This window comes from Cyprinodon tularosa, unplaced genomic scaffold (genome assembly GCF_016077235.1).
Source record: "Cyprinodon tularosa strain WSP-4 unplaced genomic scaffold, ASM1607723v1 ctg214, whole genome shotgun sequence".
Taxonomy (NCBI): domain Eukaryota; kingdom Metazoa; phylum Chordata; class Actinopteri; order Cyprinodontiformes; family Cyprinodontidae; genus Cyprinodon; species Cyprinodon tularosa.
The window spans coordinates 1,199,978-1,226,067 of record NW_024038796.1 but is presented as its reverse complement, the minus strand read 5'-3'; the positions used below and the strand labels follow the sequence as shown (position 1 = coordinate 1,226,067).

At 38.2% G+C, this 26,090-nt stretch overlaps 2 protein-coding genes and 1 long non-coding RNA gene across 9 annotated transcripts in view; 2 read left to right on the top strand and 1 right to left on the bottom strand.

The window, feature by feature from the left end:
- The first annotated feature begins 1,837 nt into the window (after positions 1–1,837).
- LOC119783930 (E3 ubiquitin-protein ligase NEURL3-like) lies at positions 1,838–10,762 on the top strand. 4 transcript variants are annotated; one of them, XM_038285676.1, is made up of 6 exons: positions 1,838–2,003; positions 6,566–6,668; positions 8,602–9,111; positions 9,215–9,364; positions 9,460–9,677; positions 9,711–10,762. In XM_038285676.1, the coding sequence occupies exons 2-5, from the start codon at positions 6,638–6,640 to the stop codon at positions 9,630–9,632; spliced, it is 864 nt and encodes a 287-aa protein (XP_038141604.1). In that variant the 5' UTR covers positions 1,838–2,003; positions 6,566–6,637; the 3' UTR covers positions 9,633–9,677; positions 9,711–10,762. The 4 variants fall into 4 exon arrangements, with proteins under 4 accessions (XP_038141604.1, XP_038141606.1, XP_038141605.1 ...); XM_038285678.1 differs by having other exon boundaries at positions 8,605–9,111; positions 9,460–10,762; XM_038285677.1 differs by having other exon boundaries at positions 9,463–10,762.
- Positions 10,763–12,469: 1,707 nt separating this feature from the next.
- Positions 12,470–26,090, top strand: part of sorbs3 (sorbin and SH3 domain containing 3) — a 44,156-nt gene continuing 30,535 nt past the window's right edge. The window contains exon 1 of one of the 4 annotated variants that reach the window (XM_038285722.1): positions 12,470–12,601. The gene's annotated coding sequence lies outside the window, so the exon portion shown is untranslated. Of the gene's footprint in view, positions 12,602–14,560; positions 14,714–19,321; positions 19,733–26,090 lie in introns of those variants that run through there. The other 3 variants (XM_038285721.1, XM_038285723.1, XM_038285720.1) reach the window with 3 other exon arrangements.
- The window catches only part of LOC119783956, a 30,185-nt gene continuing 18,318 nt past the window's right edge, over positions 14,224–26,090 (bottom strand). Inside the window, exon 4 of the long non-coding RNA XR_005280881.1 lies at positions 14,224–14,595. This is a non-coding gene — a long non-coding RNA (uncharacterized LOC119783956). The remainder of the gene's footprint in view (positions 14,596–26,090) is intronic.

Below are 26,090 nucleotides of genomic sequence, written 5' to 3'. Positions count from 1 at the left end.
TAATAATGTTGTATACTGTCCTTAATTGTATGATGAACTAGGGATCGATTACGTTTATGATTGAAAACCGGAAATCTGCTTACAGTTGTCAGTCAGGTTATAGATTTTTATAACAGATTTTGATTTGGTTTAATTCTTATCAGCATGACCTGTTTATATCCTCATAAAGTTGTAATAGTGCTTTGATTTGCCTCAGAGAAACTGTGTCACATTGGCTTCCTTTGGCTCCTTCCCATGTGAGCTTCATTATCTTGTTTTTAACCACTAGATCTGTTTGAAGAAGCAGAGCAATGAGTCCTGCGTAGGTTTCATCAACATGTCATTGCATATGCCATGCCATCTCATTCCTCCACTGAGACCTTAAAGGAGCTATTGCTGTGATTATTTGCTTTTCATGCCATAGATTTACTGGCCCAGTGATTCTCTGTTAAAATATTTTTTCTCCAAGATGGGGCCCCTAACCAAACTACAGCTTCCATTGAATTTATATCCTCAGTTTTTATTCCTTACAGACATTGCTCTAATGGTTTTCAATGCTTTTCTCTCTTCTCAAATTTCCACTCATTTGCAGTAGACAGCTGCTCCACTGGAGTGTGTTCCTGCTGGAGGTCTTCACAGGCTGGATTTATACTGGGTGTAATTCAATGGGGATTCTTAGATAACTTTCAACCAGTTGGCATCATGAATCAACTTAAACATCCTTATATTCTATCTATATCAGAATAGTGTGTACATTATTAAACGTGGTCTCACTTTGTGAGTAAATGAGTAATGAAAATTTGTCATGTGTATCATGGATAGCATATTAAGATAACAGCCTCTGTAACAAAACCCTTCCATCATAAATCCCTCTAAACTTTAATAAATCACAAATAGGGGCGGGGATATCCTGTAAAGCTGTGTGGGAAAAACAAAGGTGTGCAGTTCACATATAGAGTAATTTTTTTTTTAGATTAATTCAGATTTTAGATTTTTAGATTTTATTACTTAAGCATTAATAGTCTCTTTTTATGTAAATAAAATGGCAACTATCATTGAACTGCAGGTATGTAGTAGAGAAAAAGTCAGGTAAAAGTAAACAAATACTTTAATTGACTAAAGCAGGTTAAGCGTGTGAACATATACACCACATTAATATAATAAAAGTTTATTTTTTGATATGATTTTTTTTTGCTGTCTAATATTTTTTATTATGGTTCAATCATACATGTTATAGTTTTGTAACATTCATTACTAAATATAATATACAATTTTTTTCTTCAATTTGATTTAATCTAATCTTAATGCATTTAATTCTATTTAGTTAAACGTAGTCAGACAAATACTCACAGACTGATCATATAGCTAGAACTTTAGCGACATCTTTCTTTCTCTCTAAGTAAATATCTGTAATTCATGCAGTTCATTTAGAAACCACTGAGCTGCAGTGCAGCACAGCTTAAGATCTGAATGTCCATCACAAAACCAATAAGGCAAAATTAAATCCTACATTTTAACCAAATGCATTTGCTCCCATGATTTTTCTGGAAAAGATGCCTGTAGCACAGATTTTTTTGTTTTTTTGTTTGCAAAATGTTTTTTTAAAGAAGTCTTGTGTAATTCAGGATTACTTATGGAAACTTTGCTCTATGTATATATATTTTTTAACAAATTGTGAATATATTCTATGTCACTAAAGTGTTTTTCATCTGTAAATATTGACTGGTTCTATTAATAGTGTGTCTGCAAACAGTGGAATTACACGAGGTATGGGTGAACTCCAGAGGAATTCACCGCGATTTGACCTTCGGTCTCTGCACTCACAGTCTACCTGTTAAATATTTACGTCAGAGTCCAAAGCCAAGGACACTCGATATGATTGAGAACAAATCATGGAAGCGGGAATTAACAGATAAACTTTTCAGACATTTCTCTGGTTAAATTAGATTTAATTACTCAGTTTAAAAGGAGGTCTTTTGCTACTGCCTCTGTCTCAGCTGCTGTCTTTTCCTTTTACCGAGAGGGTAAGTGAGGACTTCTGGATCAAAACATAGAAATATTAGAGGTTACATGATTGGTTTGCAGGTCAAGTGCGCCAACCAACTCTTCTAGTACCATGGTTCTCAAAATGGTTTACGACTAGTTTAGCTTGGTTCGCTTTGAGTAATTCTGGAGAGAAATGTTATTGTTGACCATTCACGATATAAACAAAGGAAAGAAACCCAAACTGAATGGAACTTATAGGTTTTCACTATATTAAGATTACGTCTAGCTTTTTAAAATGTTACCATTTCCTGGATTACTCAGATTCCTCTCAGCATGTCTAAGCTGAAATAGGATTTAAAATATAATAAGAAAAAGTCACCAAATTATTTCTTTTGTTCAGTTATATTTATTTGGCTCTAATGTAATGTTGTGTAACATTACTTTGTAGTTTTCATTTGATGTTCAAGTACAGAATAAAGTATCTTAATTAGCCTGGATGGAAACTGAAGTCAGCAACCAGGAAGCAAAGCATGTTAACCGTCACGTCACTTAATGTAAATAATGACAGACGGCAATAATGTGTTTCTGGGAATCACGCTTGGACAGGCTAACTTTGGTAACACTGAAGAGGTGAAACAAAAAAGTCCCATAAACTTTTTAAATAAGGGATTCAAAAATCATTTCCTGGTCAAAGATGACTCCAGGGTTCTTTACTTTATTGCTGAGATGAGAAAGAGCAAGTGACTCATTAAGCACGTTTGAAAATCTCCATTTTGGAAACTTTTGTTTTTCAGCTTGTTGGACAGGAGGGGTTCAATAAAGTTCTGCCTACCAAGGTGGAATAAAAAAGCTTTAGTAACTTATTACCTAGACTTAGACAAACTTAATTGTCATATACACAGTGTATCCAAAACGAAATTCCATTTTGAACAGCTCTCACGACATTTCCATTTCTTAAAGCGCAGCAGTGATCAAATATAAACATGTCGGAGGACATTTTCTTATTAAACATTGCACCCATTTTATACCCAGTTCTGGGTTGGTGGGAAATCATCAGCTTTTCCTCTTGGGATTCAAACATTTGATAAACATTAAGGAACATTCTGTATTTTCTGCACTACAAGGCGCACCTAAAAGCCTTCAGTTTTCTCAAAAACCAACAGTTTGCCTTATAATCCGGTGCACCTATCCGGTGGATAAAGATTAAGCTTCAACAGGTCTTGCAACTACAGGGAGCAGCCACGGACTCCATTTTCTCCCGTAGAAGAAAAAGCATGAGGCAGATTTAAACTCAATGCGATCCATAACGCAGTGAAACATGGGAATAGAGCAGCAGCTCCAGAACTAAACATTAATGAATTACTGGTGTGGAACCGGAGGAAGCAAGAAGATACCCTGCGACAAGTAAAGGAGACTAAAACAGATTTTCCGAGGGAACAAAGCAAGATGGATACAGTAAGAGGACCAACTTGTACAGCGTGTTTTTGAACAGAGAGCAGCGAGTAGAAGTGTCTCAACAGTCACTATTCGAATTAAGACAACAGCGTTAGCACGCAAACTCAAAATCAATGACTTTAGAGGCAGTCCTTATTGGTGCTTTTGGTTGATGAAAAGAATTAATCTCTCCATCCACACACAAACTACTGTTTAGCAGCAACTGGCAAAAGACTACCAAGAAAAGCTGTCCTCTTTCCAAGCATACTGGAAAAACAAGATCATTGAAAAAAAGATCCGGCTGGAGCACATCATCAAGGTTCCACCAGGTTCCACTGACCTTTGATATTCCTCTTAACCGTACTGTGGATAAAACGGGAGAACGTACAGTGAATGTTCGCACCACAGGGAATGAGAAGTCATCCTTCACTGTAGAGGAAGACCTTGCTAAAAGAAAACTTTCCTGCTGGCATCGTCATCAAAGCTAACTCAGAGAGATTGATGGATTAAGAGATGACTGAGACGTTGAGAGAAATTTACATCAGGAGACGTTGGCTTCTTTCACACAGCTCTCTCCCTATCGATCTATCACTCTATGCGCTCCCATATCACTGATGGTTTCAAAAAACAAGCGAAGTCCACTAATTCAGTGCTTGCGTTTATTTAAACACGGATTCTGCACTTCAGCAGCTGCAGCGGCTAGGGCGTCTATCTGTAAAAGGAAACAGAGGTTAGTGACCACATAAATCTAATGGAGGAATATTATGAACGTGAGTCACTAACCTGGTTTACAAGCTCAGTCCATGCCCAGGGAATAAGGTAGGATCCAGCTGGTGCCTGCCAACAAGATGCGGCGGGCGCCGCCCTGTGTGTCCCAGATGCTGCAGCCCCGGAGAACGGAGAGCAAGCAGGCATTCAAAGCAAAGTCAGGCAAACAGATCAGGACAGGAAGGCTCAGAGGTCCAGGAGTCCAAAGCAGCCCATTCAGACTGGAAAAGGCAGGCTCAGTGGTTGAGAGGCAGAAAATGTCTGGATCAGGTGATCAAAAACACTCAGGAACACTAAAAACCCTCTCACAACTGAAATCAGATGGGGAAAAAACAGGCTCAGGGGTTGAGAGGCAGAGCAGGTCAGGATTAGGAAACCAGAAATGCTAAGGAACGCTAAAAACCCTCTTACCACTAGCTTGAGAGAATGAGATTAATCTGGCACTAATAACTGGACGCAAGCGCCTTAAATAGAGGCAGGAGCAGGTGGATCAGATGAGAAGTGATTAGAAACCGGGCAGAGTTAGACAGGGGAATAAAATGAATAATTAAACCAGTCATCAGCTCCAAGATAATGACATTTGTTGTAGTTGGCATGTTAGAACAGATTTTTTTTTTAGAATTGACTCTACGTGTATCATATGGACTCTCTCGTTTTCACCTAACTTATATTACAAGTGACCTAGGCCTCTCAGAAAGGCCCTTTATAAAATTAGTCTTTTAAAGTTTCCATTTCTTTATGACTAATGTGTTAGGTTTCTGTTTCTGTTATGTTTTTCTTTTGATATTCAGTTTTGCTTTGCTCTTTGTTTTAAAGGTTTTTATGGTTTTATTGCTTATTTTGTTGTGTTCCTTGGGGTTTTCTCCGTTACTGTTTCAGTCTTGGTTCTGTTCTATTTTCTTTTTAGTGTTCAGTTTTGCTTTACTCCTTGTTTTCTAGTATTAGAGGTTTTATTTTTTATTTTTTCGTGTTTTCTGGTTTACTCTTAGATACTGTATCAGTCTTGGCTCTGTTATGTTTTTCTTTTGAGTGTTCAGTTTTGCTTCACTCCTGTTTTATAGTCTTAGTGGTTTAATTCTTATTTTGTTCTTTCTGGTTATTTGCAGTTCTCAGGTTTTTATTTGTTGGCCTCTGCTGCCCTCTTGAATTCTCCTTTTTTTCTCTTGCTCCTTGTTTCTGCTCTGCTCACACCTGCTCCTAATCTGCTCGTTAACCCTCTCTTTGTTTCAGTCTCCCACAAATACTCTCTGTTCTGTTCTTCTTTGCTGGGTCCTCGTCTAACCTCATCAGCCTTCTTCCTGGTTACAGTTCTTTCCCTGATGACTCCTAGGTTTTTTGTAAAGTTTTGACTTGTGTTTTCTTTTCTTTAAGATCTTTGAATTTTTGGACTCCTGGTTTATCGTTTGTTTTTGGACTTTGTTTTCATTTGGTTTTTGGATTCCTGTTGCCTGTGGTTTTGGACTTTGTGTTTTAGTTCTCTTCATTAAATCAACTAAAAATTCACCTCTGCCTGCCTGCCTGCCTCTGCTTTTGGGTCCACAATCCACAAACAAACCCTGACATAATGATTTGTGTTGTTGGGGTACCTGAAGGATCTCTGTTAGGGCCTATTCTATTTTCACTATACATTTTTCATTGTGTCGGATCTTGAAGTACTACAAGAATGTTTTTTTTTTTTTTATCTGTATGCTGATAAGATATAGAGATTTAATAGAATCCCTAAGACTCATTAACTATCTGAACTCAGCAACTGTTTGACAGAAATTAAACAACTACTGTAAATGTGAAAAAAGTAGACCTTGATTATTGACTATTATCAGGCAACAACTTACGTCTCTGGTCCCATCTTTTTTAAGCCTCCTCCTGGGTGTCATTTTCCATGTTTCTTTATCCTTTGAACATTATTCTAGAAAACTGGCTCAAATTTTCAAATGATAAAACTTGAATAATAAATGATTGTTAATGCCTTTGTCTTGTCTCGTTTAGACTGCTTTAATGGTTATTCTTACCAGTTTGAGTGAATAAGCTTTAAATCTGCTTGAGACATTATTTCTGTTCTTGCCTCTCTGCACTGACTTCCTGTACAATATAGGATACATTTTAAAATTTTGGTCCTAACATTCAGGGCAGTAAATGGCAAAGCTGTTGAATACATTAATTGTTTATAGATGACATACTGTTCCCCCTAGGAAAGCTCTGAAACTCATTGTCATTGTGCTACATGAACTCCACTGACCTTTTAAAGAAATAATGACACGTATTAAATAAAAAGAATTTTAACTAGACTGTATATATATTTGCAGCATGTTTTTATTGTAAGCTTCTGTGTGATTCTAATATCTGTAAAAGTTGCCATAAAAATAAACTTAAATTTTTTCCTCTGCGTTCTGTCTTAAAGCCAGAAGCAAGAGACAGCAGAGACCAATGTTCCCCATCCTGTATAATGAAGATAATTAACTTCTGATTAAAGATGAGGAGAGAGGTTGATAAAAAGACACCAGGTAAGATTTATTTAACCTTTTTATAAGAAATTTTGTGCATATGTCAAATTATCTATTCAAAATAATCCACTGTGCATTCACGCTCAATAACTCCCCTTTTCCGTAAGATGATTACACGTTCTTGCAAATATTTCAGTAAGTGCAAAAAAAAAAACCTTTCCAAGAAAAAAACTGAAAGTTCTTCTTGCATACCAACTTTATCTTTTAATTCTTTTCTTTGGATTCATACGTTTATTAACAGCACCCTGAAATCAACTGATGTTTTCAATGGAAAAGAAAAAAAAAACTCTCAATAGGGTGGTATGGAAATGGAACAACATGGGAAAAAAAATATTTACAGTTACTAAAGGTCAAGAACACTTTCTGACAGTCACAAGCAGAAGACGACCAAACTGTATTTTAAGTATTTTGAGCATCGCCCCCTTTTCCGAATCCACCTACTGCTTTGGTCTAACTTTAGGTTTTTGTTTGAGTCCAGACAGGGAAACATCAGATGTGAAGACTTATATTAAAATGTATAGCTTCTGAAAACCAGTTAGTCTGGATGGCAGGCTGGGCTCACCATACATAGAGGCTACCCTCCATCCAGTCAAAAATGGTAGCTTAGCAGGTAAAGAAACCACAAACTTATAACAGACCTCATGGTTTCGCATCAGCAGTCGTCCTTTTACTACAATTTCCCCATTGAAGGAAAATAAAGGGATTTTCTATTCTATTCTCCTCTTCCAGGGTAGAGGTAGACTGATACAAGCACTGATCCTCGATTCATGGCATTCTGAAGTCTTGCCTTATTTTGTTTAATTTGTTACAATAATCTCTTTTTATTGAGACTTGTGTAACAACTATTATCACTGTGCCACTTCTGTCATTTAAATTGAGGAAGAAAAAGAAAGTTTGGCTTAAAAATGGGCCCCATATTGGTCAGTCCCTCATCTTAGACTGAGGCTAATCTTATTGTAATTTTGTTTGCATAAGGTGTATACATAATTAAGTTTTGTTGCATTTGGCTCATGACAATGTCAAAAAATACAAACAAATTAGATAAAATGTTAAGCGCAGCAGTGATATGAATGTACCATATTGCAGGAAGGAACTGTTTTTAAACAATATTAAATAAGGAAACAATCAACAACGTTCAGTGCAAAATAACGGTGCAAAATGGCAGTAAAAGTGGAGGTCCAAGGTGTCAAGGGTTGAGTGGGGGGTTTTGAAGACCGAAATGCAGAGACCAGGAAGCAGAGGTGAATTTTGCAGATTTAATGGAGCAACTGAGGAAAAACACAAAAATACAAAGAACCCAAAAACATTAGGGAAAACTTACATAGGAAGCCAGAGACAAAGGAAGCAACACAACAACAAACCAGCACTCAGTGACTTTCAGAAGTGGGGTATATATTGGGAGACTGAACCAAGAAAACCAAATTAGCAGATATGGAGCAGGTGTGAGTAGACTAACAAGAAGGGACCAAGGGAGAAGAAAACAAACACAAGAGGGCAACAGAGAGCAAGCAGCACAAGACCTAAAGAACTCAGCACTGGTAAAACTACAAAGACACAGAAAGACACAAATAAACTAAAAATAAACCCAAGCAGAGAGCAAAACCCTGACAAAGATTTTCTTTGTCAATTTCTCTTTTCTTTTTGTCAATTTTTCTAAACGTTTAAAACATTCACAAATCTGAAACATAAGATAGAATTCTCAAAAGGTGCTTTTTATTTTAATATATAACCTCATTAGGACACATCTATAGTAATTAATACAGCGAGTATATATTGATCTGCTTAGTTTCAAACTGCTCCTGCTGTTCTTTCCTGTTCAAAGTTTTAATCAAATAGCATGTTTCTGGTATTGAAGGTCAAAAAGTTTAGATTCCTCTATGGCATGCAGCTAGATTCTCTTGCCTAAAGGTATTTTGGTGGTCTGATTACCCAGCAGCTCCAAAGATTTCTCACAGCTGCAGCAAACAATGCCTCGGTCCCCTGACCTTCCACCCTCAGGCTGTGGGACACAAGATCCGTCTGAGTGAGGGCTGTCGACGTGCAGACAGAAGTGAAAACACTTTCAACGGTGGCCTGGTGTTCAGCAACCGCCCTGTGAGAACCTGTGAGAGGATCCGGGTGCAGATCCTGAAGCGGACACCACAATGGAAGGGAGCGGTCCGTGTGGGCTTCACTAATGTACCTCCATCAGGAAGATCTCGGCCTCTGCCACGCATGGCCATGCCAAACCTCACAGACACCCCGGGACATTGGGCTATTCCTGTGCACGAGTCCCGCTGTGGGGAAGGCTCGGTGCTGGAATTCTGGGTCTCTTCTCAAGGCTACATACATGTGAAACCTCATAACGGCAGGAGGAAAAACTATCTGATAAAAGTGGATCTCCACCAGCCTCTCTGGGCCATGATCGATGTCTATGGTCAGACATCTTCCATCTTCCTCCAGGGTAACTTTAACACACCTACATTTTGATTGACTTACAATCTGTTTTTTTTTTTCATATCAGAACTAGAAATACAAATAATTCAATGAATTATTTCCTGCTGCAGGCTCAGAGAAAAAGGAATTGCTTTCCACTAGAAGATCCTGCCCTGCACCTGATCCTCTCATCAGACCTCCTTGCAGTTTCAACCATGATTATAAAGCTCCCAGTAAAAAATCTGACTTTATCCCCTTCCTAGACATGGAAGTACCAGCAGGTATGTCTCCTGCCAACTTAATTTAGCTTCTGTTCCCCTTTAAAGTGGAGGATTGATTGACTGATGGTTTTTAACTACTTTCTCTCCTCTGTTAGCAGCTAACAGCTGTGTGGTGTGCATGGCAAGAGAAACTGACACCACACTGTCCTGTGGACACCGCTGTTTATGCACCCAATGCACCTCCAGGATCTTGAGGGAGTTTGGTACCTGCCCGCTGTGTCGCCTAAAGATAGACACTATTATTGATGAGGAAGTGACTGTTTTCTAGCTGCCTGATGAAGCTGCCGAGAGCATTTATGCCATCTATTGACAGACTGGAGCAAGGAAAGGACTACAGATTCAGTAACACCTACAGCAAATTGGATCTCCTGCTGAGCAGCATAATAAAATTGATATATTTTTTTAACAGCACCTTTCGAGACACTCAAGATCACATAAAATATTAAAATACAAAAATGCAAATACAGGAAGATAAAAACAATTATGGGGAGGGACAATAGCAATGCATTTACAAATAAGCGAGCTAGAACAGATGAGTTTTGAGACTGGTTTTGAAGAAGGAGAGAGTCAATACTGTGGAGGTCAGAAGGGAGTGAGTTCCAGAGCTGGGGAGCAGAGCGGCTCAAGGCTCTGCTCCCCAGCTGGATTGAGGAGGAGGATCTAAGGGAGCGGGAGGAGGTGGTGATGTGAATGAGGACTGACAGATATGGAGGAGCAAGGTTATGGAAAGCTTTGAAAGTGCAAAGAAGGATTTTGAATTGTATTCTAAATTGAACTTGGAGCCAATGGAGTTGCTGAAGAACAGATGTAATATGATGGAAAGAGGGGGTTCTGGTGATGACACGAGCTGCTGAGTTCTTAAGAAGTTGGATTTTATGGAGGGATTTATGAGGAAGGGCAAAAAGAAGAGAAATACAATAATCAAGACGGGAGGTGATGAGTCTGTGCATAAGGACAGAGGCAGTGTGTGTGGTAAGGGAGGAACGGAGGCGGTTAATGTTGCGAAGGTGGAAGTATGCAGACCGGGTAATTTTATTTATGTGTGACTGAAAGGATAGGAAGGAGTCGAGGATGACACCTAGACTTTTGACGTGAGAGGAGGGGGAGACCAAGGAGTGAGAAACTACTGATTTTGGATAGGGTGAATTTGGTGGTGACGAGGAGGAGTTCGGTTTTATCACTGTTTAGTTTCAGGAAGTTTGAGATGAACCAGTCTTTAATTTCAAGTAAGCAGTTAGTAAGGGACAAGGGGGGGAAATGGAGGAAGTGGGTATACTGGATAAATAAAGCTGGAAGTCATCCGCGTAACAGTGAAAATTAATGGTAAATTTGTGCAAAATACTGCCAAGGGGAAAGAGGTAGGTGATATAGAGGAGGGGGCCAAGAACTGAGCCTTGAGGGACAAGGGGGGAAGGGGGAGGCAGGGGGGTCACATGTAGTTGCTGTTGAATGAAGCTGATTTTTTTTATTATAAAATTAGAGCAGACTAATAATTCTGCAAATGAAATCAGAAAGTTAATTAAAAATGTTTGAAGAATTCTGGGATACTGAGGTTTTGTTGTAGGTAATGAAATAGAAAGTCAGTTTATCTAATAAAATTAACCCTTTGTAATAACGATGAAGACATGTTCTGTCTTATTTGCACTGAAGGGAATTTGCAATACTGTTCGAAAAACATATATTATTTGCTTTTTCAAACTCTTTTACCTGAGAATGCTTTTGTATTATAGGAAATATTATCTGCTTAATTTTGTAAACTGTGCCCATGGAAAAAAGACATTCAGGAGCGGGAATTTTTCAGGAGCATGGATTTCTAGCTCGATGTTTTTACCTGTTTTTCCCTGTATTGAATGTGTGAAATAAATGCATTTACACTTTTAGTTTGTGGAGGTTTTACTAAAATACATAAATTTTACCTTTTATCCAGAAAAAAGTTTTCATGTCAGACCTTTTATATTTAGCTGCCATTAACACCTTTCCAACATAGACAATGACCCAAATCTGATACATGAACATATGATGCAAACATCGTCCCAAAATGAGCAGAAATCTGACTGCCTGCTACATACTATGTTCTTTTTTTAAATTTAAATCTCTGGGGACAGGTTTACTGTTTATCTATCCTACAATAATTAGGACATTAAACATATATTTGTTCATGTTGTTAATGCATATATTTATAAGTTTATAATTAAGTTTATAATTTTCGTACAATTTCAACCTGTTAAAAAAATTGTTAGAAAAAAACAACTTAATAGGCAAATCTTTCTCTTAAAAACAAGCAGCAACTCCATGTGTTCAACTTTTTGGGAAATATGTTTTCTTTTCTTTTTTTGTATCCACCAAAGTTGAGGAATTTCGAGATTTTTTTTAGACTAAACATAACAAACCAACATAAAACATCTCATACCAACTGTCATACATGACAGACATGATAGGGGCTTGTTTTGGAGACCCTGAACGTGGGCACCCAGAAGTCACTGAATTAACTCTAAATATTTAAGACTGTGTGTTTGAAAACAGCAGCTTGGCAAAATCTACAATTTTCAAACCTTAACCCAGCTGATTTGATCATAAATTTATGGTCTATAAACAATGCATATGTTGTATTTATATTAAATATGTCTAACTGTAGTTTTAATTCAGATTTCTATTTAATCTCTGCGATTCATTTAGCCACCAACTGATAAAGAAGCTTTGACTCTGGCGACATCTATCTTTGCCTTTGAAAACAAAGCAAAGAAAATCAGAAGCCCTGCAATTCACTTTGCAACCACTGAGAGGCAGTGTAGTACTGATGCCAAAGTTCCAGCTTAAGAAAGAAGTTTAAATATTTTTTAAACATGATGTGTTTCCATGCTTTTCAGAAGCTTATGTTAGTAACAGGGGGAAATACATGTACAAGTATCTCTCATTGAATATGTATATACTACTTTTCTAAATGCTGTAATTGGAATGATTTATGTTTAACCTTGAGTTGTTGATCATTTGAATGAGCTCCAGGATAATGGACAGAAAAGTGCCCTTTAGTCTCTGATCACACAGTCTACCTGTTAAACATTTATCTTGGATTAAAGAGTCCTCCTACTTCCAATCCCCTTGTGAAGAAATCCTAGCTGTGGGAATTCAGAAATAAACTTCTTGGACACCAAGTTCTCATTTCCCTAAACCATTTGATTGTATCAGCAGGATTGTCACTCTACTTTTGGCTCAACTGTTTTGTTTTGCTGTGATTGGGTAAGTAATGACTTGCACTGTGTATATTGCATTTTTTTGGTTTCCTAACACTTGTATTTCAAAGCTTAGTGAGAAATAATTTCATAAACATTCAGAGAAACAATCAAAGGTGGAAGAATCAAAGGACATCAGATTTCCCCCCATGGTTCTCAAACTGTGGTTTATGTAGCAATCTTAAGTTGTAATCTGTACTATTTACAAAGCAAACCCAAAGCAGATGAACTGATGACAGACAAACTGTGATGCACAAGCAGCACAAAGCATTTAAACACACTGATGTCAGCTTCAGCCAGTTAAAATATGGAGCACAGTGCATCATATTTCAAAAAAACCTCAACATAAGTTAACAATGGCAAACAAAGAACAAAAGCTGGTCAATTTACCTCAGAAGTGAGAACCTGGATCTGGAAGGTACATTTTTGCTTACCTGTTGTCTTTGGTAGGTGGGCCACCTGCTATTAGCTTTTTAAGAAAATAATGACGTATTTAGTTTTACTCTTGGGAGGCTGCTTAGTGAGGTAAAAGCCTGCTGGATGTTTTACTTGTCGTCTAGACCGGAGGTCTTCAACAGGGGGTCCGTGACCCCCAGGGGGTTCACGGAGGTAATGCATGGGGGTTGTGAAAGTTTTGGTTTATAAAAAATTTCTTTATATTCTCCCCCCTTAATTTTAATGTCTTTAAATACACATTAACATGAATTCAACACACTGTAGTAAACAGATAAATGGAGACAGAAGGTGTCTTCCAGTCATCAATGCACACATTCGGCGATACACAGGAGATCTTTCAAGCTGGGAACCGTTTCATTCACAACACCTGTCCCATTAACCAGGAATCAGAATCAGAAATATTTTAATAATCCGAGGAGGAAATTACTTTCATTACACGACACCGTCTGTGATAGAGTAACAATAGGACAAGTTTGATATAACACAATTTCATACAATATGGGTCCCTGCTCCATCTCGCCATCAGTTTGGGGGTTTTTGGCCTAGAAAATGTTGAAGCCCTCTGGTTTAGACATCAGCAGAGTGTCCTGCTTATTTTCAAACTTGAAGATCTGAGTTTAGCTTAAATTTTTTTTTGATTTTTCTCATTCTTTTTGAAAACAACAAAATGAACCAGAAACAGTGTATGTCATGTTGTACAGCTGTTATAAAATGTTTGCCATTATGAACACAGTAATGTTAATGTTTATCTCTAATTTACAGTATATGGATCAATTTATTTCTGTTTTGTATCTCATTAATGGTGCCACCGGCTAAGTGTTTTATAGTTACCCTTCAAGAAAAATCCAATAGTAAAGCAAAAGCTGCCATTGACTCCTTTTCCTCATTTACTGGAGTTTTATTTCTGTTAAAAAGGACACGTCCCTTTCTGCTGTTATTATATACTTGGTTAGGAGGAGGGATTGCTGTAAAGTGAATGACTGAATGCTTATTGTCATTGAATATCTGCTTGGCTGCCTTCTTCCAATTGGTTTTATTAACTGAATTTGGCAGCAAACACTGGTGGGAAAAAAATTTTTCTCCCTTCCTAATTTCAATTTTTTTTTCATGTTTTTTAAAATGTTTTGGAAGATCAAACCCATTTATTCTTTGTCAAAGGTTAAGGTTTTTATGATTAACGGAGAGAGAAAAATCCAAACCTACATGGCCATTTGGGGTTAATATAACATGTGTATCATTTAGTCCTGGGATGGCCATAGAAAAGGATCCCCCCCCCCCCCCCCCTTTCAGCTGCATGTGAAACATTGGAGGGTGGTTCCAGTGCAGCCTGTGCCTGGATGGGAATCTCTATTATTTCCAGCTGTGGATGGAAACTATTACTGAAACTATTGCTTTCTCCCTGATGAGCTTTAAAGTACAAGCTCACACATGATAAACACAGGCGCCTATACACGTACTGTACATGTGCATGCCCACGGACAGCCAGTCATACGCTCCAAGCCCAGTTTGAATCATTCAGGCAGATTAAATCCACTCTGTTGTCCTCTGAAAGAAAAAAGAGGGAGGGAGAGACAGGGAGAGGAGTGTTAGTAACGTTCACTCCTTCCTTTTCATTCACTTCCTCTCGTCTGCAGAACTGTGGAGACATCACTGGCACTCGTCTGTAAGTACCGTATAACTGCTTTACTAACAGAGCAGCCAGGTTTAGACTGACTGGGAAGGAAATAATATTTTCATACTAATGGGAACTTTTCTAAATGACAGATAGAGCTCAGCAACAAGGCTACAACTGAATGACTGTTCAAATGTTTTCTCATTTATTGTCACAGTGTTGTTCAGCAACTTTTCTTCAGTCATGTGTGCTGTATCAGTATTTACCTGTGTCAGGTTGGACCTGTCAGATGTGTCCAAACTTATCATCTAAAAACAAGCATTGAGGAATGTCAGAATTTATTTCTGAATTAACTTATGATGATTATGATTCAGAATTGCTCTTTTCTACCAAAACAAACCTGGATGTTTGGTGTTCTGCATGATGCCTACAGTTTCTTTTCTTTTTTTCTTCCATGACAATATATCTGTGTTTAATGAAAGGTTCCTCCAGTGATTTCTGCAGGCTTGTTGCCTCTTGTCTCAGAGAACCTGATGGCATAAATAATAGAAAACAAACAAAGCAAAAGCCCGGGGACATAATCAGCAAGTGATGTAGGTTTCGATTACATAACCAGTTTATGTCATGGTTTGTTTGCTCACTGGAATCTGCTGTTAGCCTTTTAATGAGACTCGGCAGCGTGCTGGCATTGGGTTATAGGACAGTTGGTCTTTATGGCGCAGCAAAGGTCTGCTGGAATCCATCCATCACCTGAAGCTCCAGATACAGAACCATACAGAACCATGTTCCTTCCTGTCTAACTCGCCTCTGTTTGCTAAGTAGAAAATGGAGCTATTTGTTTAGCAAACAGACTGTGTGAACAAGCATTCGTCGAACAAAACTTCCCAATGTCTTCCTGCTTGATGACTTATTTAGTTGCAGAGCGACAGGTTGTTAAATGCAGTCACTACAGGGTGAAAGTCTGCTCAGCTGTATGCACTTCATAGAGTGACCTTCCTCTTTGGAGCCTTTATTACTCAGGGTGCCCAACATGTTCAGGAGCCAAAGAGGTTGGAAAAAAACAGCCCTATGAACAGCAGAGGCACAGTAAATGGATATCTGCCCCTGGCTTTGCTCTACTGAGCCACAACACTGAATTATTAACAAGATCAGTCTCTTAGTTTAAAAGGGAAACTAGATGGTATAATGAAGGTATAACAAATAGATTACATATGGTATCTGGAGGATAATTTTTCCATGACCAGACACACACAGACAGTAGAAGCCCAGCTGGGTAATAAAGCATGAATTACCTCCTCAGGATGTCAATCAATTCAACCCTTTTAAAGAGAGAAAAATCCTCCTGACTCTGCTCTGGTTGGATGAATAACATGCCAAGATGCACAGTAGAAAACACCATAAGGAATTAATAACTTCATTCATTCATTCATTCATTCATTCATTCATTCATTCATTCATTCATTCATTCATTCATTCATTCATTCATATGCTTGTTTTTTCTTTTGTTTGTTTGTTCATTCATGCTTGTGTTAGATAATTAATTAATTTGTTTGTTTATTCATTCATTTGTTTGTTCGTTCACTAGTTCATTTGTTCATTCTTTGATTTGTTCATTCATTTGTTTATTCGTTTTTTAGTTCATTAATTTATTCGTTTGTTTGTTCATTTGTTCGTTCATTCACTCGTTCTTTCATTCATTCTTTAATTCGTTTATTCATTCTTTCTTTCATTGTATAGTTTGTTAATTCATTTATTCATTCTTTTTTCATCCGTTCTTTCATTCATTCGTTTGTTTGTTCGTCCTTTCACTCGTTCCTTTGTTCATTCATTCATTCATTCATTCAATAACCAAGCTGAGAACAGTATTTTTACTAAAACAGCAGCAGCAGAGTTTAGGTGCAAAGATCACGCAATAAATTAATCAGTTAAATTAAGTTTGTACCAAAACATACAACATAGAACATAGTTAGCTGGGGACATTAGATTGTTTCCCATGGCTTCGAATTCCTCAATTGATATTAAAATGTTCTGGCTTCCCTTTTGAGTTAATAGATTTTAAATCATATATCAGTAAAAGCCTGAGGGGTCTTCAGCCATGATGGATACAGTTGAGGATGGCGAAGGTAAAACTACTGGTGATGAAGACACTTTTAACTGGCATGATGATGTTTATTCTGCTGTAGTAATTTATCTATTTAATTGTTCTTATTGAATCTCCACCATTTGTAGATTAATTTGACCCTAAACTGTAACTCACCTTATAAAAAACTTTTTTTTTTTTTTTTTTTTTACAGATAAACTGCATATATAGGGCCAAAATGGGTGCTCTTTCAATGTTACCATACAATTCTTTTATATATTTTTTTTTTATTTTCTGTCCTAAAAAGCACTGTGTTAGTGCTGCCCCTCATTGGGTTGAACTGGGGCAATTAGAATTTCTCTATTGGTTCAAATATGACATGCTTTCATCATCATAACCCTGTATTCAGGTATAAAGCAGACCCTCTAAAGCTTGGTGTATGCTTGATGCAAGCGATATTATATACTCAGCAGGGTGTCTGTGCAGACAGGATTTTTTGAAGTCATGTTTTAATTAGCTCAGCATGGAAAAACATGGTGAGGGAGCAACAGCTCCTATCATCAAGGGTTTGCAAATGTAAACATTTTATTACATCCTTGAATTGAGCTCATAAATACCACCAATATCAACAGATTGTGGGAAAATTCCTGGATTGTCACTCTTGGATGATTACTGTTTGTGCTGAACACGCCTCCCTGGAGCTGGAGGAGTATAAAATATCGCAGACGCTGTAACGGGTGGCTCATTTTCTATGCAGAAAATTAGTTGCCCGTAAGTGTGTGAAGCATAAGCCAACCTTAAAGCTGCCACCCTCATTGTAAGTCATGCCGTCCTCCTCTTCCTTGGCAGCACTGGTTTTGTGACATTGCTGTCAGCCTCTTGAGTCAGCTGCTTGAGCTGATATGGCGTGAGCCTGTTGGGCTTCCCAAAAACTCTAGAAAGATATCCTTAGCGTAACTAGCAGTCTCATTTTCATTCATTCTTCATGCTTCAGCCATGCTAAGCCAACCCAGGCTATCCTAACTTTCTTTTCTTGACCACACCTTTACTTAACACTTAGCCCTGCCACCAAATCAAAATGTCTTGCCACCGACCATTTCAGTGGCATTTTTCTAAATGTGGCTGGAGGTGGTGCTATGTTTTACATGGGGTGAGTTACGCTTGAAATAGTCAAGTGATTTCTCAGTACTTAGGCAATGACTGCATTCGGAACGCATACTGCATTAACACAAGCAAATATTGTCTTCCTGACTGTAAAGTGTCTGCATTTCTTTTCTCACCTTTTTCCTCTGTTATAGACTGAAATTATGTATTAAGTCTGTAGCACAGGCGCATCCATCATTGGCCAAAATATCAAGACTTGGCTATTAATAAGTCAATCTACCAGCTGATGCAGAAATCCTTCTTTTTTTTTTTAAAATAACCAACATTTTGGTTGCTAAACTCTCCTGAAATCAACACAGTATTTTTGTATTTGACCATTAATTTTTTTCTGCAGCCATGGATAATACGGGTGAACAAAGTTTAGGAAGGATTTTAATTTAAAATAGCAAAATAAAAAGGAGGAAAACAATCAAAAATGCTTTCTGTTTTCTAACTAAACACTTTCATGGCATAAGGAAATTAGTTTATTTTTTGTTAGCAGAGTAGATTCTATATAAAAGATCTGAGAAGAGGTCTGAGGCAAAAGTCTTTTTTGGTAGAAGGCTAGAGTGATTGAAAATATGCCCATGCATTTCAGCCAGAAGGGCAGTCTGCTCTATTGTTAGTTTAAAAAAAATATTGAATGCAGATGTTATATTAGTTGAATAATTTTTAAAAACTTGCAAACAAATTGAACATTGAAATAGTTTTTAAATTTGTAATAAAAAAATAAATCTGGTGTTATACCCTATGAGCACTGGTCAACTTTCCAATATGTTAAGTACGTCAGACAATGCTATCTTGCTAAATGTCCTTCTTTCCCCTTCACAAAAGCACAGAATCCATCTTCACCTAAGTTAAGGGGGAAAATGTATTTCATCTGCAGCTGCAGAATCAGAGTCAAAACTAGTTTAATTTCAAGCTTTGTCTCGATTGGCAAAAACTGTAGGCAAACTGGAAATCCTGGTTTTTAACTGCACTGGAACTGAGAGCAAAAGCAGCAGTTTGTTCTTTTTTTCGGCTGTTGTTTGGTGATATGCTGTTACAATCTGGGAATGGTGCTGAAATTTGACTGACTTATCTGTGCACAGAACACTTCTCCTGCTTTGAATAATTTGCCTCTGCCATGGCAAATAACATCTATCAGGGCTCCAAGCTATTTTCTCAACTTTGGCATCCAAAATTACAGCTGCTGTGTGTTTGAGTGTGTGTTTGCGTGATCATGGGAAACAAGTCTCTAGGACTTGTGCTTTCAGTGCCTGACTATGTGGGATAGAGTAATCACCTTGAAACCTTTCCAGGAATACAGCAGGAACAGAAGGGTCTCTTTTTCTCCTATCAAGCTTTTGGCCGGGCAGAGACCTGGTCTTTGGCTGCACACACCCACACCTTTAACACACAAAGACATGTCTACAAAAGGAGAGTGAGGCATAAGGGAGTTAAAGTTAGGACTGGACATCAGGGAGTCATGGAGCAGCGTTTTGGGAGGTGAAGGTGATGAATTATTTGCATTCCCCTCCAGTTAACCTCTTCCTGCAAATATATCACCTCATCACAACAATGTGAGGAGGAGGTGCTCTTAGAAACTGACAGGCCAGGAGGACCTGGGGGTGCCTTTTGAACATAGTGTTGAAGTGGGTTGCCATGACAATGCCTGTCAACCGGGAAGTCCTCCACGAAGGCAGGCAGAACAAGGGCAAGTAGTGTGAGGGAGATTGTGTGTCCCAGCCAGTTCCAGAAGTCGGAGAGAGTGAGAGAAAGTGCAGAGAGGATCTACGGCGAGGTGTTGCGCTCAGCTGAGACGGACAGAAAGACCAGTGAGTTCACAAGTCAATGCCAACAGGGAGGTGAGTTCAGTCAACTAATTTTTAAAAAGTAGGGGATCTTGAGGTTGTATTCCTTGTGGATCTTTAGATGTGCTGAGAAACATGTTTGACTGTTCAGGTATTAAAGCCAAGTTCTGTGGCTCTGGTGTTTCTGGACTTTCGGAAAACAAGGAGCCTCATGTAATCTATTAATATTAATTAAACTTTATTGATAGAAATTTCCCTCTGCATTTAATCCATCCCCTTGGGGAGCAGTGGGCTGCCTTCATGGGGTGCCCAGGAGCAGTGTGGGGTTAAGAGTCTTGCTCAGAGGGCCAGAGTGGCAGTCTGTGGGAGTGGGACTCGAACTCAGAACCTCAGCATTCCAAGCTCTATATCCTAACCACTAGGCTGCCACTCCCTGAAATCTGTAATCTGTATTCTTCTGCACTTAAAGAAAGATAGAATGGACATGCATGGAACTAGAGGATACTGTTTGTAAATATTTAATTCCAAAGATATTTATAGTAACCATAATTTGCTGGGTACTGCGAGGAAAGTTTTTGACAGAGTAAGTACTTCCCTCCTGCTTCCATCCAGGAGCAGATTTTGAGCTTAATGAGCCCCAAACTCTCGAGGTGATTTTCACCGCTGACCCCAATTCTCTTTGTGACTCCTTTGTCATATTAGTGTGGGTCCAGCTGCCGAGGCGCATATCCACACCCTGCGCTCAGCTCTGAGGATGCAAAGTGACAGGCATGAGGATTTGGGACATTTTTTTCACTCTGAGGGTACTTTCCCATGCCCTGACTTAGAGACTGCAAACATACCTCACGTAGAAAGGAATAAAATTATGTTAAAAGCACATCTTATTATGTTAATAATGATATGAAAAGGTATCAGATCCTTTAAATGTTTCTTTAGTTTTTAACTTTTTGTCAAATTCAAATGTTTGTTAATGGTTTGATATAAAATTCATGGGGAAATGCAGGCGTCAAAAGATAATCTCACACTCACTCAAACCATGTGTGATGATTTTCCAAGATTTTTGGAAAAACTATGAACTGATAAGAAAAAAGTGAAACTTTTGCACGTTATCGGTCCTCTTACATGTGACATAGTATCATGCAGTAATAATGGTGGTAGTGTGAAGGTTTGTATTTCCCTTTATTCTTCAGAGAGGGGAAACATTGGAAGCATGGACCTTCCACTCTAAAAGAGAAAAATAATGAAGATGTGTTTATTTACTAAAGCCCACGAGAATTATGCTACGGGACAATAATCCAAAACATGCCATCAACTCCGCCTATGTATGACAAAGTTTGGATGGGTGAAGTCAACATTTGTGTTTACATCTAGCTGAGTGGCTGTTGTATTATGTTTAATGGTCCGATTTGCTCAACAACCTCCACTGTGGCTCAACTAAAACAATTCTGCAAAGATTTCTGCAGAAAAAACATATCTGCTGCAAAAATTCCTCACATTAATGCAGAGGAGCCATTGCCAGTTCTTGTAAACCCTTGGTGTCAGTTATTCAAGCCAGGAGTGGCTTAAACTGACTGAGTTATGTTTTGATGGAAATAATTTCTTGGCTTGGTTTGGATTCCTGCTTTTACTAAAATACGTTGAGCACTGCTAAATGTAATTACTCAGATTATTTCTGTCTCTTATTAAACTCTGACATTTTTCTGACAAAAAACAAACAATTAAGGACATCTAAAGGAGGCGAATACTTTTTCACAGCACTGTATCTGCTTGGAAGGGGCTCTTCTTGTTGAGCGAGGCTTTGATTTATGAGCCTGGAGCTTCTTCTGGGAATGCATCGCCTCTCTATTGACAAGAAGCACGCAGACCCTAGTGTTGCTCGGTCCAGACAAGCACCATACAAGGAGGTGAAACACTTTCCTCCCTGATAAATTTGTGTATCTCCCCCTTGCAGCTACAACTACATATAATAAACCCACAGCTGCAGGACCTTGTATGGGCTCCGTTTGAACATCTGCAGGGCTGCAAAAAGGCAGCTCAGTTGTGTGATCAACCTCACAGATCTGACCCGTCACGTAACTCTGAAGTGACTCATTTATTATGTTTATAAAACATCTCGTTATTTATCCAATGAATGTGTTTGTAATTACTTCTCATGGCACTTTTTAGGGCCAGAGTTTTATGCTTTTACAACCATGTTATATAACATCTTTAGTACAAGCAATTAATGTTCTTGCAGGAGTGATAAGACTTGGCTGCTTTGATAATTCAGCTGACAAGTCGATGTGAAAATCAGAAAGGAATCTCTTCATCAAAGTCTTTCATAAAGGTTGCAGCAGTGTTCATGGCCACTAAGTCTTTTCACACTTTATCAGAATACATTTAAATGTGATTGTATGTTTTACCAGCACAAAGTAGTGCTCGATCATGCACTTGAAGACAATAGTAAAAAATTTTTACGATCAGTATCTGAAAGGCATGTGATGCAAAAGTGAGTCAGTTTGTTGCAGCTGCAAGTCTTCATGGCATTTATAAATCTGTAAACTGAGATTTTTGTCCTATTTGTTGCTAAATAACTCAACCTGATTCAGATTAGATGAGACAGTGAACATCAATTTTGCAGAGGTATTCTCCAAATCACTACCAGATTGAAGAATGGATTTTGATTGGGTCTTTCAAAAGACTGATGTTGCTTTAATCAAAAGGAATCCATACTAGATCTCTCTGCCAGTTGTTTCCTGCAGCTAGCAGCGTTTCCTCTGGGGCTGCTTTGCATTCAGCTTTATCCATCTTCTCATTAACCCTGAACATATAACAAACCACAAACTCACAGTATGATGCAGCCTCTGCCATGCTTTACACCATAGGTGGTATATTCCTATCCCATGCTAACTCTTACTCATACCTCTATACCCCCTCTTTCTGCACTTCCTTCTATCTCTTTGCCATGATTCTGACTAGGGATTTTCGTCTAGAAAGCTTATTGTCATATTAATGATAACTGCAACATTGTGTCTACTTTGTCGCTTTGGATGAAAAGTGTCTGCTAAATGCATAAGCATAAAAATATTCAGAGAGACATGTTAGTTTTCCTGCTTTTTTGCACGTCAGCCGAAAACTAAAGGTTTTAGTCCGATCTCACCAGAGCTCCTGTTTAGACTTTTTTCCTAAAATGTATTTTTTTTTTTATCATGCACTGCTTAGTGTTAGTTTGTCACGTAGAATCTCAGTAACAGACAAAGTTTTTGGTTGTAATGCCATAAAATGTGGAACAGTTCAAAGGCTAAGACTACTTTATAAGGCTATCCGTGTTAGGTTGAACATGGGTTATTATGTAGACGTAAGCACAACTTAAACAGCTCTCACCCTCTTGAGTCAATGATTAACCCTCCTCGCCACCCTGTGGACAGAGCATTAAGCATGTGCTAATGAATGCAGGCCAGTTTCATTAAAGTCCTTCCTCCCTGACTTAATGACAGGGTGAACCAGCCTCTTACCACAAATCATGTCTTAGCTGGTATTGATCACAGCAGTTGAAGGGGTCAGCCCTGCCACAGTTTCTGTTTAGCAGGCTGTCAACTTGACACCTATGTTGATGGGAACAAAAAAAACAAGTCCTCTTCTGTCTCTGTGTGTGACAGAGGAGAAAATCCAGCCGGGTCAAAGTCTTCTCACTGAGACGAGATCTCCTCTGGGAAAATAGAGAGGTTCATTGTTTGCTTTCATAGTAATCTTTTCCTGTTTCACTACTCTTGAGCTACTGTTAATATTTGGGGCTTTCATTGTGGTTCAAAGGAACTGCACGGGTGTGGTTCAGTGCACTGACCTTGGAGCTGCTGTGTTGGTCAGTTTTGGTTCAACAACTGCAGATAACACATTTTCATCCACCCATTAAAAACACTAAAAGAGAGAAGATAATATTTTTTTTATTCAAAGCATGTTTGCTTGCAGAAGATGCAGTGAAACATCTGGTTCAGTTTGCAACTGTTTTTTTTTTCTTTTCTGGGGGACAGATGCATTTTCATATCAAACTCTTTTGATTCTCATTTCCCAGGTCCTTAGCTGCGTTTAGCTGAGCTAAATGGGAAACATAAGCAGATGTGATGCAAGCTGGAAACATAAAATCCAGTTAGAGTGAAAGCATGTCAAAAACAGAACATCGTCTCCTTCACATCATGCCCTTTTATGGTTGTGTTTTCTTCTTCCCCAAGTCTGATCTGGTGTTGATGGACCCCTCACCTTGCAGGGGGTATGGCTTGTAAATATGTTAACTATGACGTTCACATTTCACACGGATTGCATGCAGGTTCTAAAGTCTAGCAGTCGTCTGGAAGGTTAAACTAGCTCCTGAGCTGAGTTTTAGTAATTACATAAGAATGCTGTGAGCATTTTGGAAGAAATTTGGAAGAGTTTTTTCACACTTAATAACATCTCTGAGTTTTCCTTATTAGGTAGGATCCTATTGGCTGTTTTCAAAGCAGGTATGCATAAGGGCCAAAGAACTTCTGGGTTGAATTCTTTTGCCTCCAAGAGAAGCCAGAGAGAGAGAATGTTATGACACAAGTTTGTAGGCTACAATAGGAAATAAAGCAGATAAGATTCTTCTTTAAAAAAACAAGCACAGATAAAAATAAACAGACTTTTCTAATAACTTGTGCTGCAAAGTACCTATATGCAATTTAAGAAGGAAGTTTTGATCTGATCTGATTTGATTAAATAATGTTTCGAAGTTTAAAGAATATATAATGGGTAAATTCGGCAGGTTGCAAAAAAATCTGCTCACTTAAAAAGTACATTTGAAAGTCTTTTTTTTGGTACAATCATTTAGATGAGCTTTGTAGAACAAAATTCCACAGTAGATGGCTGGAAAACATACTAAACATAGAAGTTTTCCATATGGCTGTTAATAAGATTATGCTGTTCGTCGAATGATTATTAGGAATGCAACATCAGCTCAGCCTCTTACAGTAAGTTTGGTTTTTCTGTACAGCTGCTCAATCTTTCCATAAAACACCAATGACCTCATCGGGAGGTCTTCATCTCTATTTCTGGTTTAAATGTGGGGCTATTCTATTTATTTTTTTAGCAGACAGTATGCTGGGTTTTCAAATACATCTGTTAAATTAGGATAGTGATGTTTTGAAAATTGAACGGACTCATGCCAAGAAGCAATTTGTTAATAGTCTGAACATTTCCTTTCGGGAACTTTTTAGAAAGACACCTTGGAGCGGGGGGGGGGGGGGGGGGGGGGGGTTGATTAAAAGAACAAATGTCTCATCATCGGGATTTGCTCCGTGATCAAAGGAAATGTTACTTGGCGCAGAACAGTGGTGAAAATTGGAAGTTCAGTTTAATATAATACAACTCTGTGAATAGTTCCGTCTGAAATGTATGAAAATAGTTGTTTTAATGGTTATTGAGTCAGATATGTGGCGGTAATGTTGAGTTTGGCTGTAATTTAAGGACAGATTCTAATAGATCTGCAGAGTGGGAACTATAAATCTGATAGGAGTTAAATTTTTTTATTGTTGTTTTGCACAATATGCTTAACTAAGTATTTTTTGTTGTTGAATATTAGAGATTTTGCAGATATTTTTTTATACATACATTGTTTAGATTTACTTATATATTTCTACCCCTTTTATAGAATAGAATAGAAAATCCCCCAAATCTACAGCAGCAGAAAGATTATTGAAAATGGTCACACAAATGAGGACCTTAGAAAAATGTATAAGAATAACATAATAGGGAAGAGTTAAAATATAAAAAAATAAAATTCTGTAAAGTGTTTTAACAATATAAAACTGGAGAATAAATAACCAATATGCAGCTATGGACATTTTTACAGTAATGGATATTTGAAAAAGCAGCAACATCAGAGATGTGCAGAATGACAGCAGCAGGTTATTTAAATGACAAAAATTTTTCTATCATTACATCTGATTTTATTTGTTCCTGCTCCCACTGGTTGGAATCTTTATTCCACTCTGGATTCTTGTGAGTGTAGTCTTTGTTCACTTTAACTTTAAAAATAAATAAATAAATAAACAAACAGTTTTGAAAACCTCAGTATTCATTCTTTTCCTGCTTTGTGTGTCAACTTTCACGGTTGCTAAGCAACAGAGCATACGGCGGTAAAACCCGCCGAAGGGTAGACCTGTTCGAATTTACAGCCAAAACTCTTCCGGCCTCCTTATTTTAAAGGACTTCGAAGGATCCAGTCTAGGTAGACCGCGTCCTTGGAGGATGCAGCCCAGGTTTTTGAACAGAGCCTCTGATTAAGAACAGGGCTGCCCGCACTGACGCGGCTCAGGGATTACGTCACACGGAGCGTCGTGCGCAGTGAAATCAGGACATTTCCTCACTTTCTAAAAAAAACCCGGGACGCCCGGGACAGGACGTAAAATACGGATAT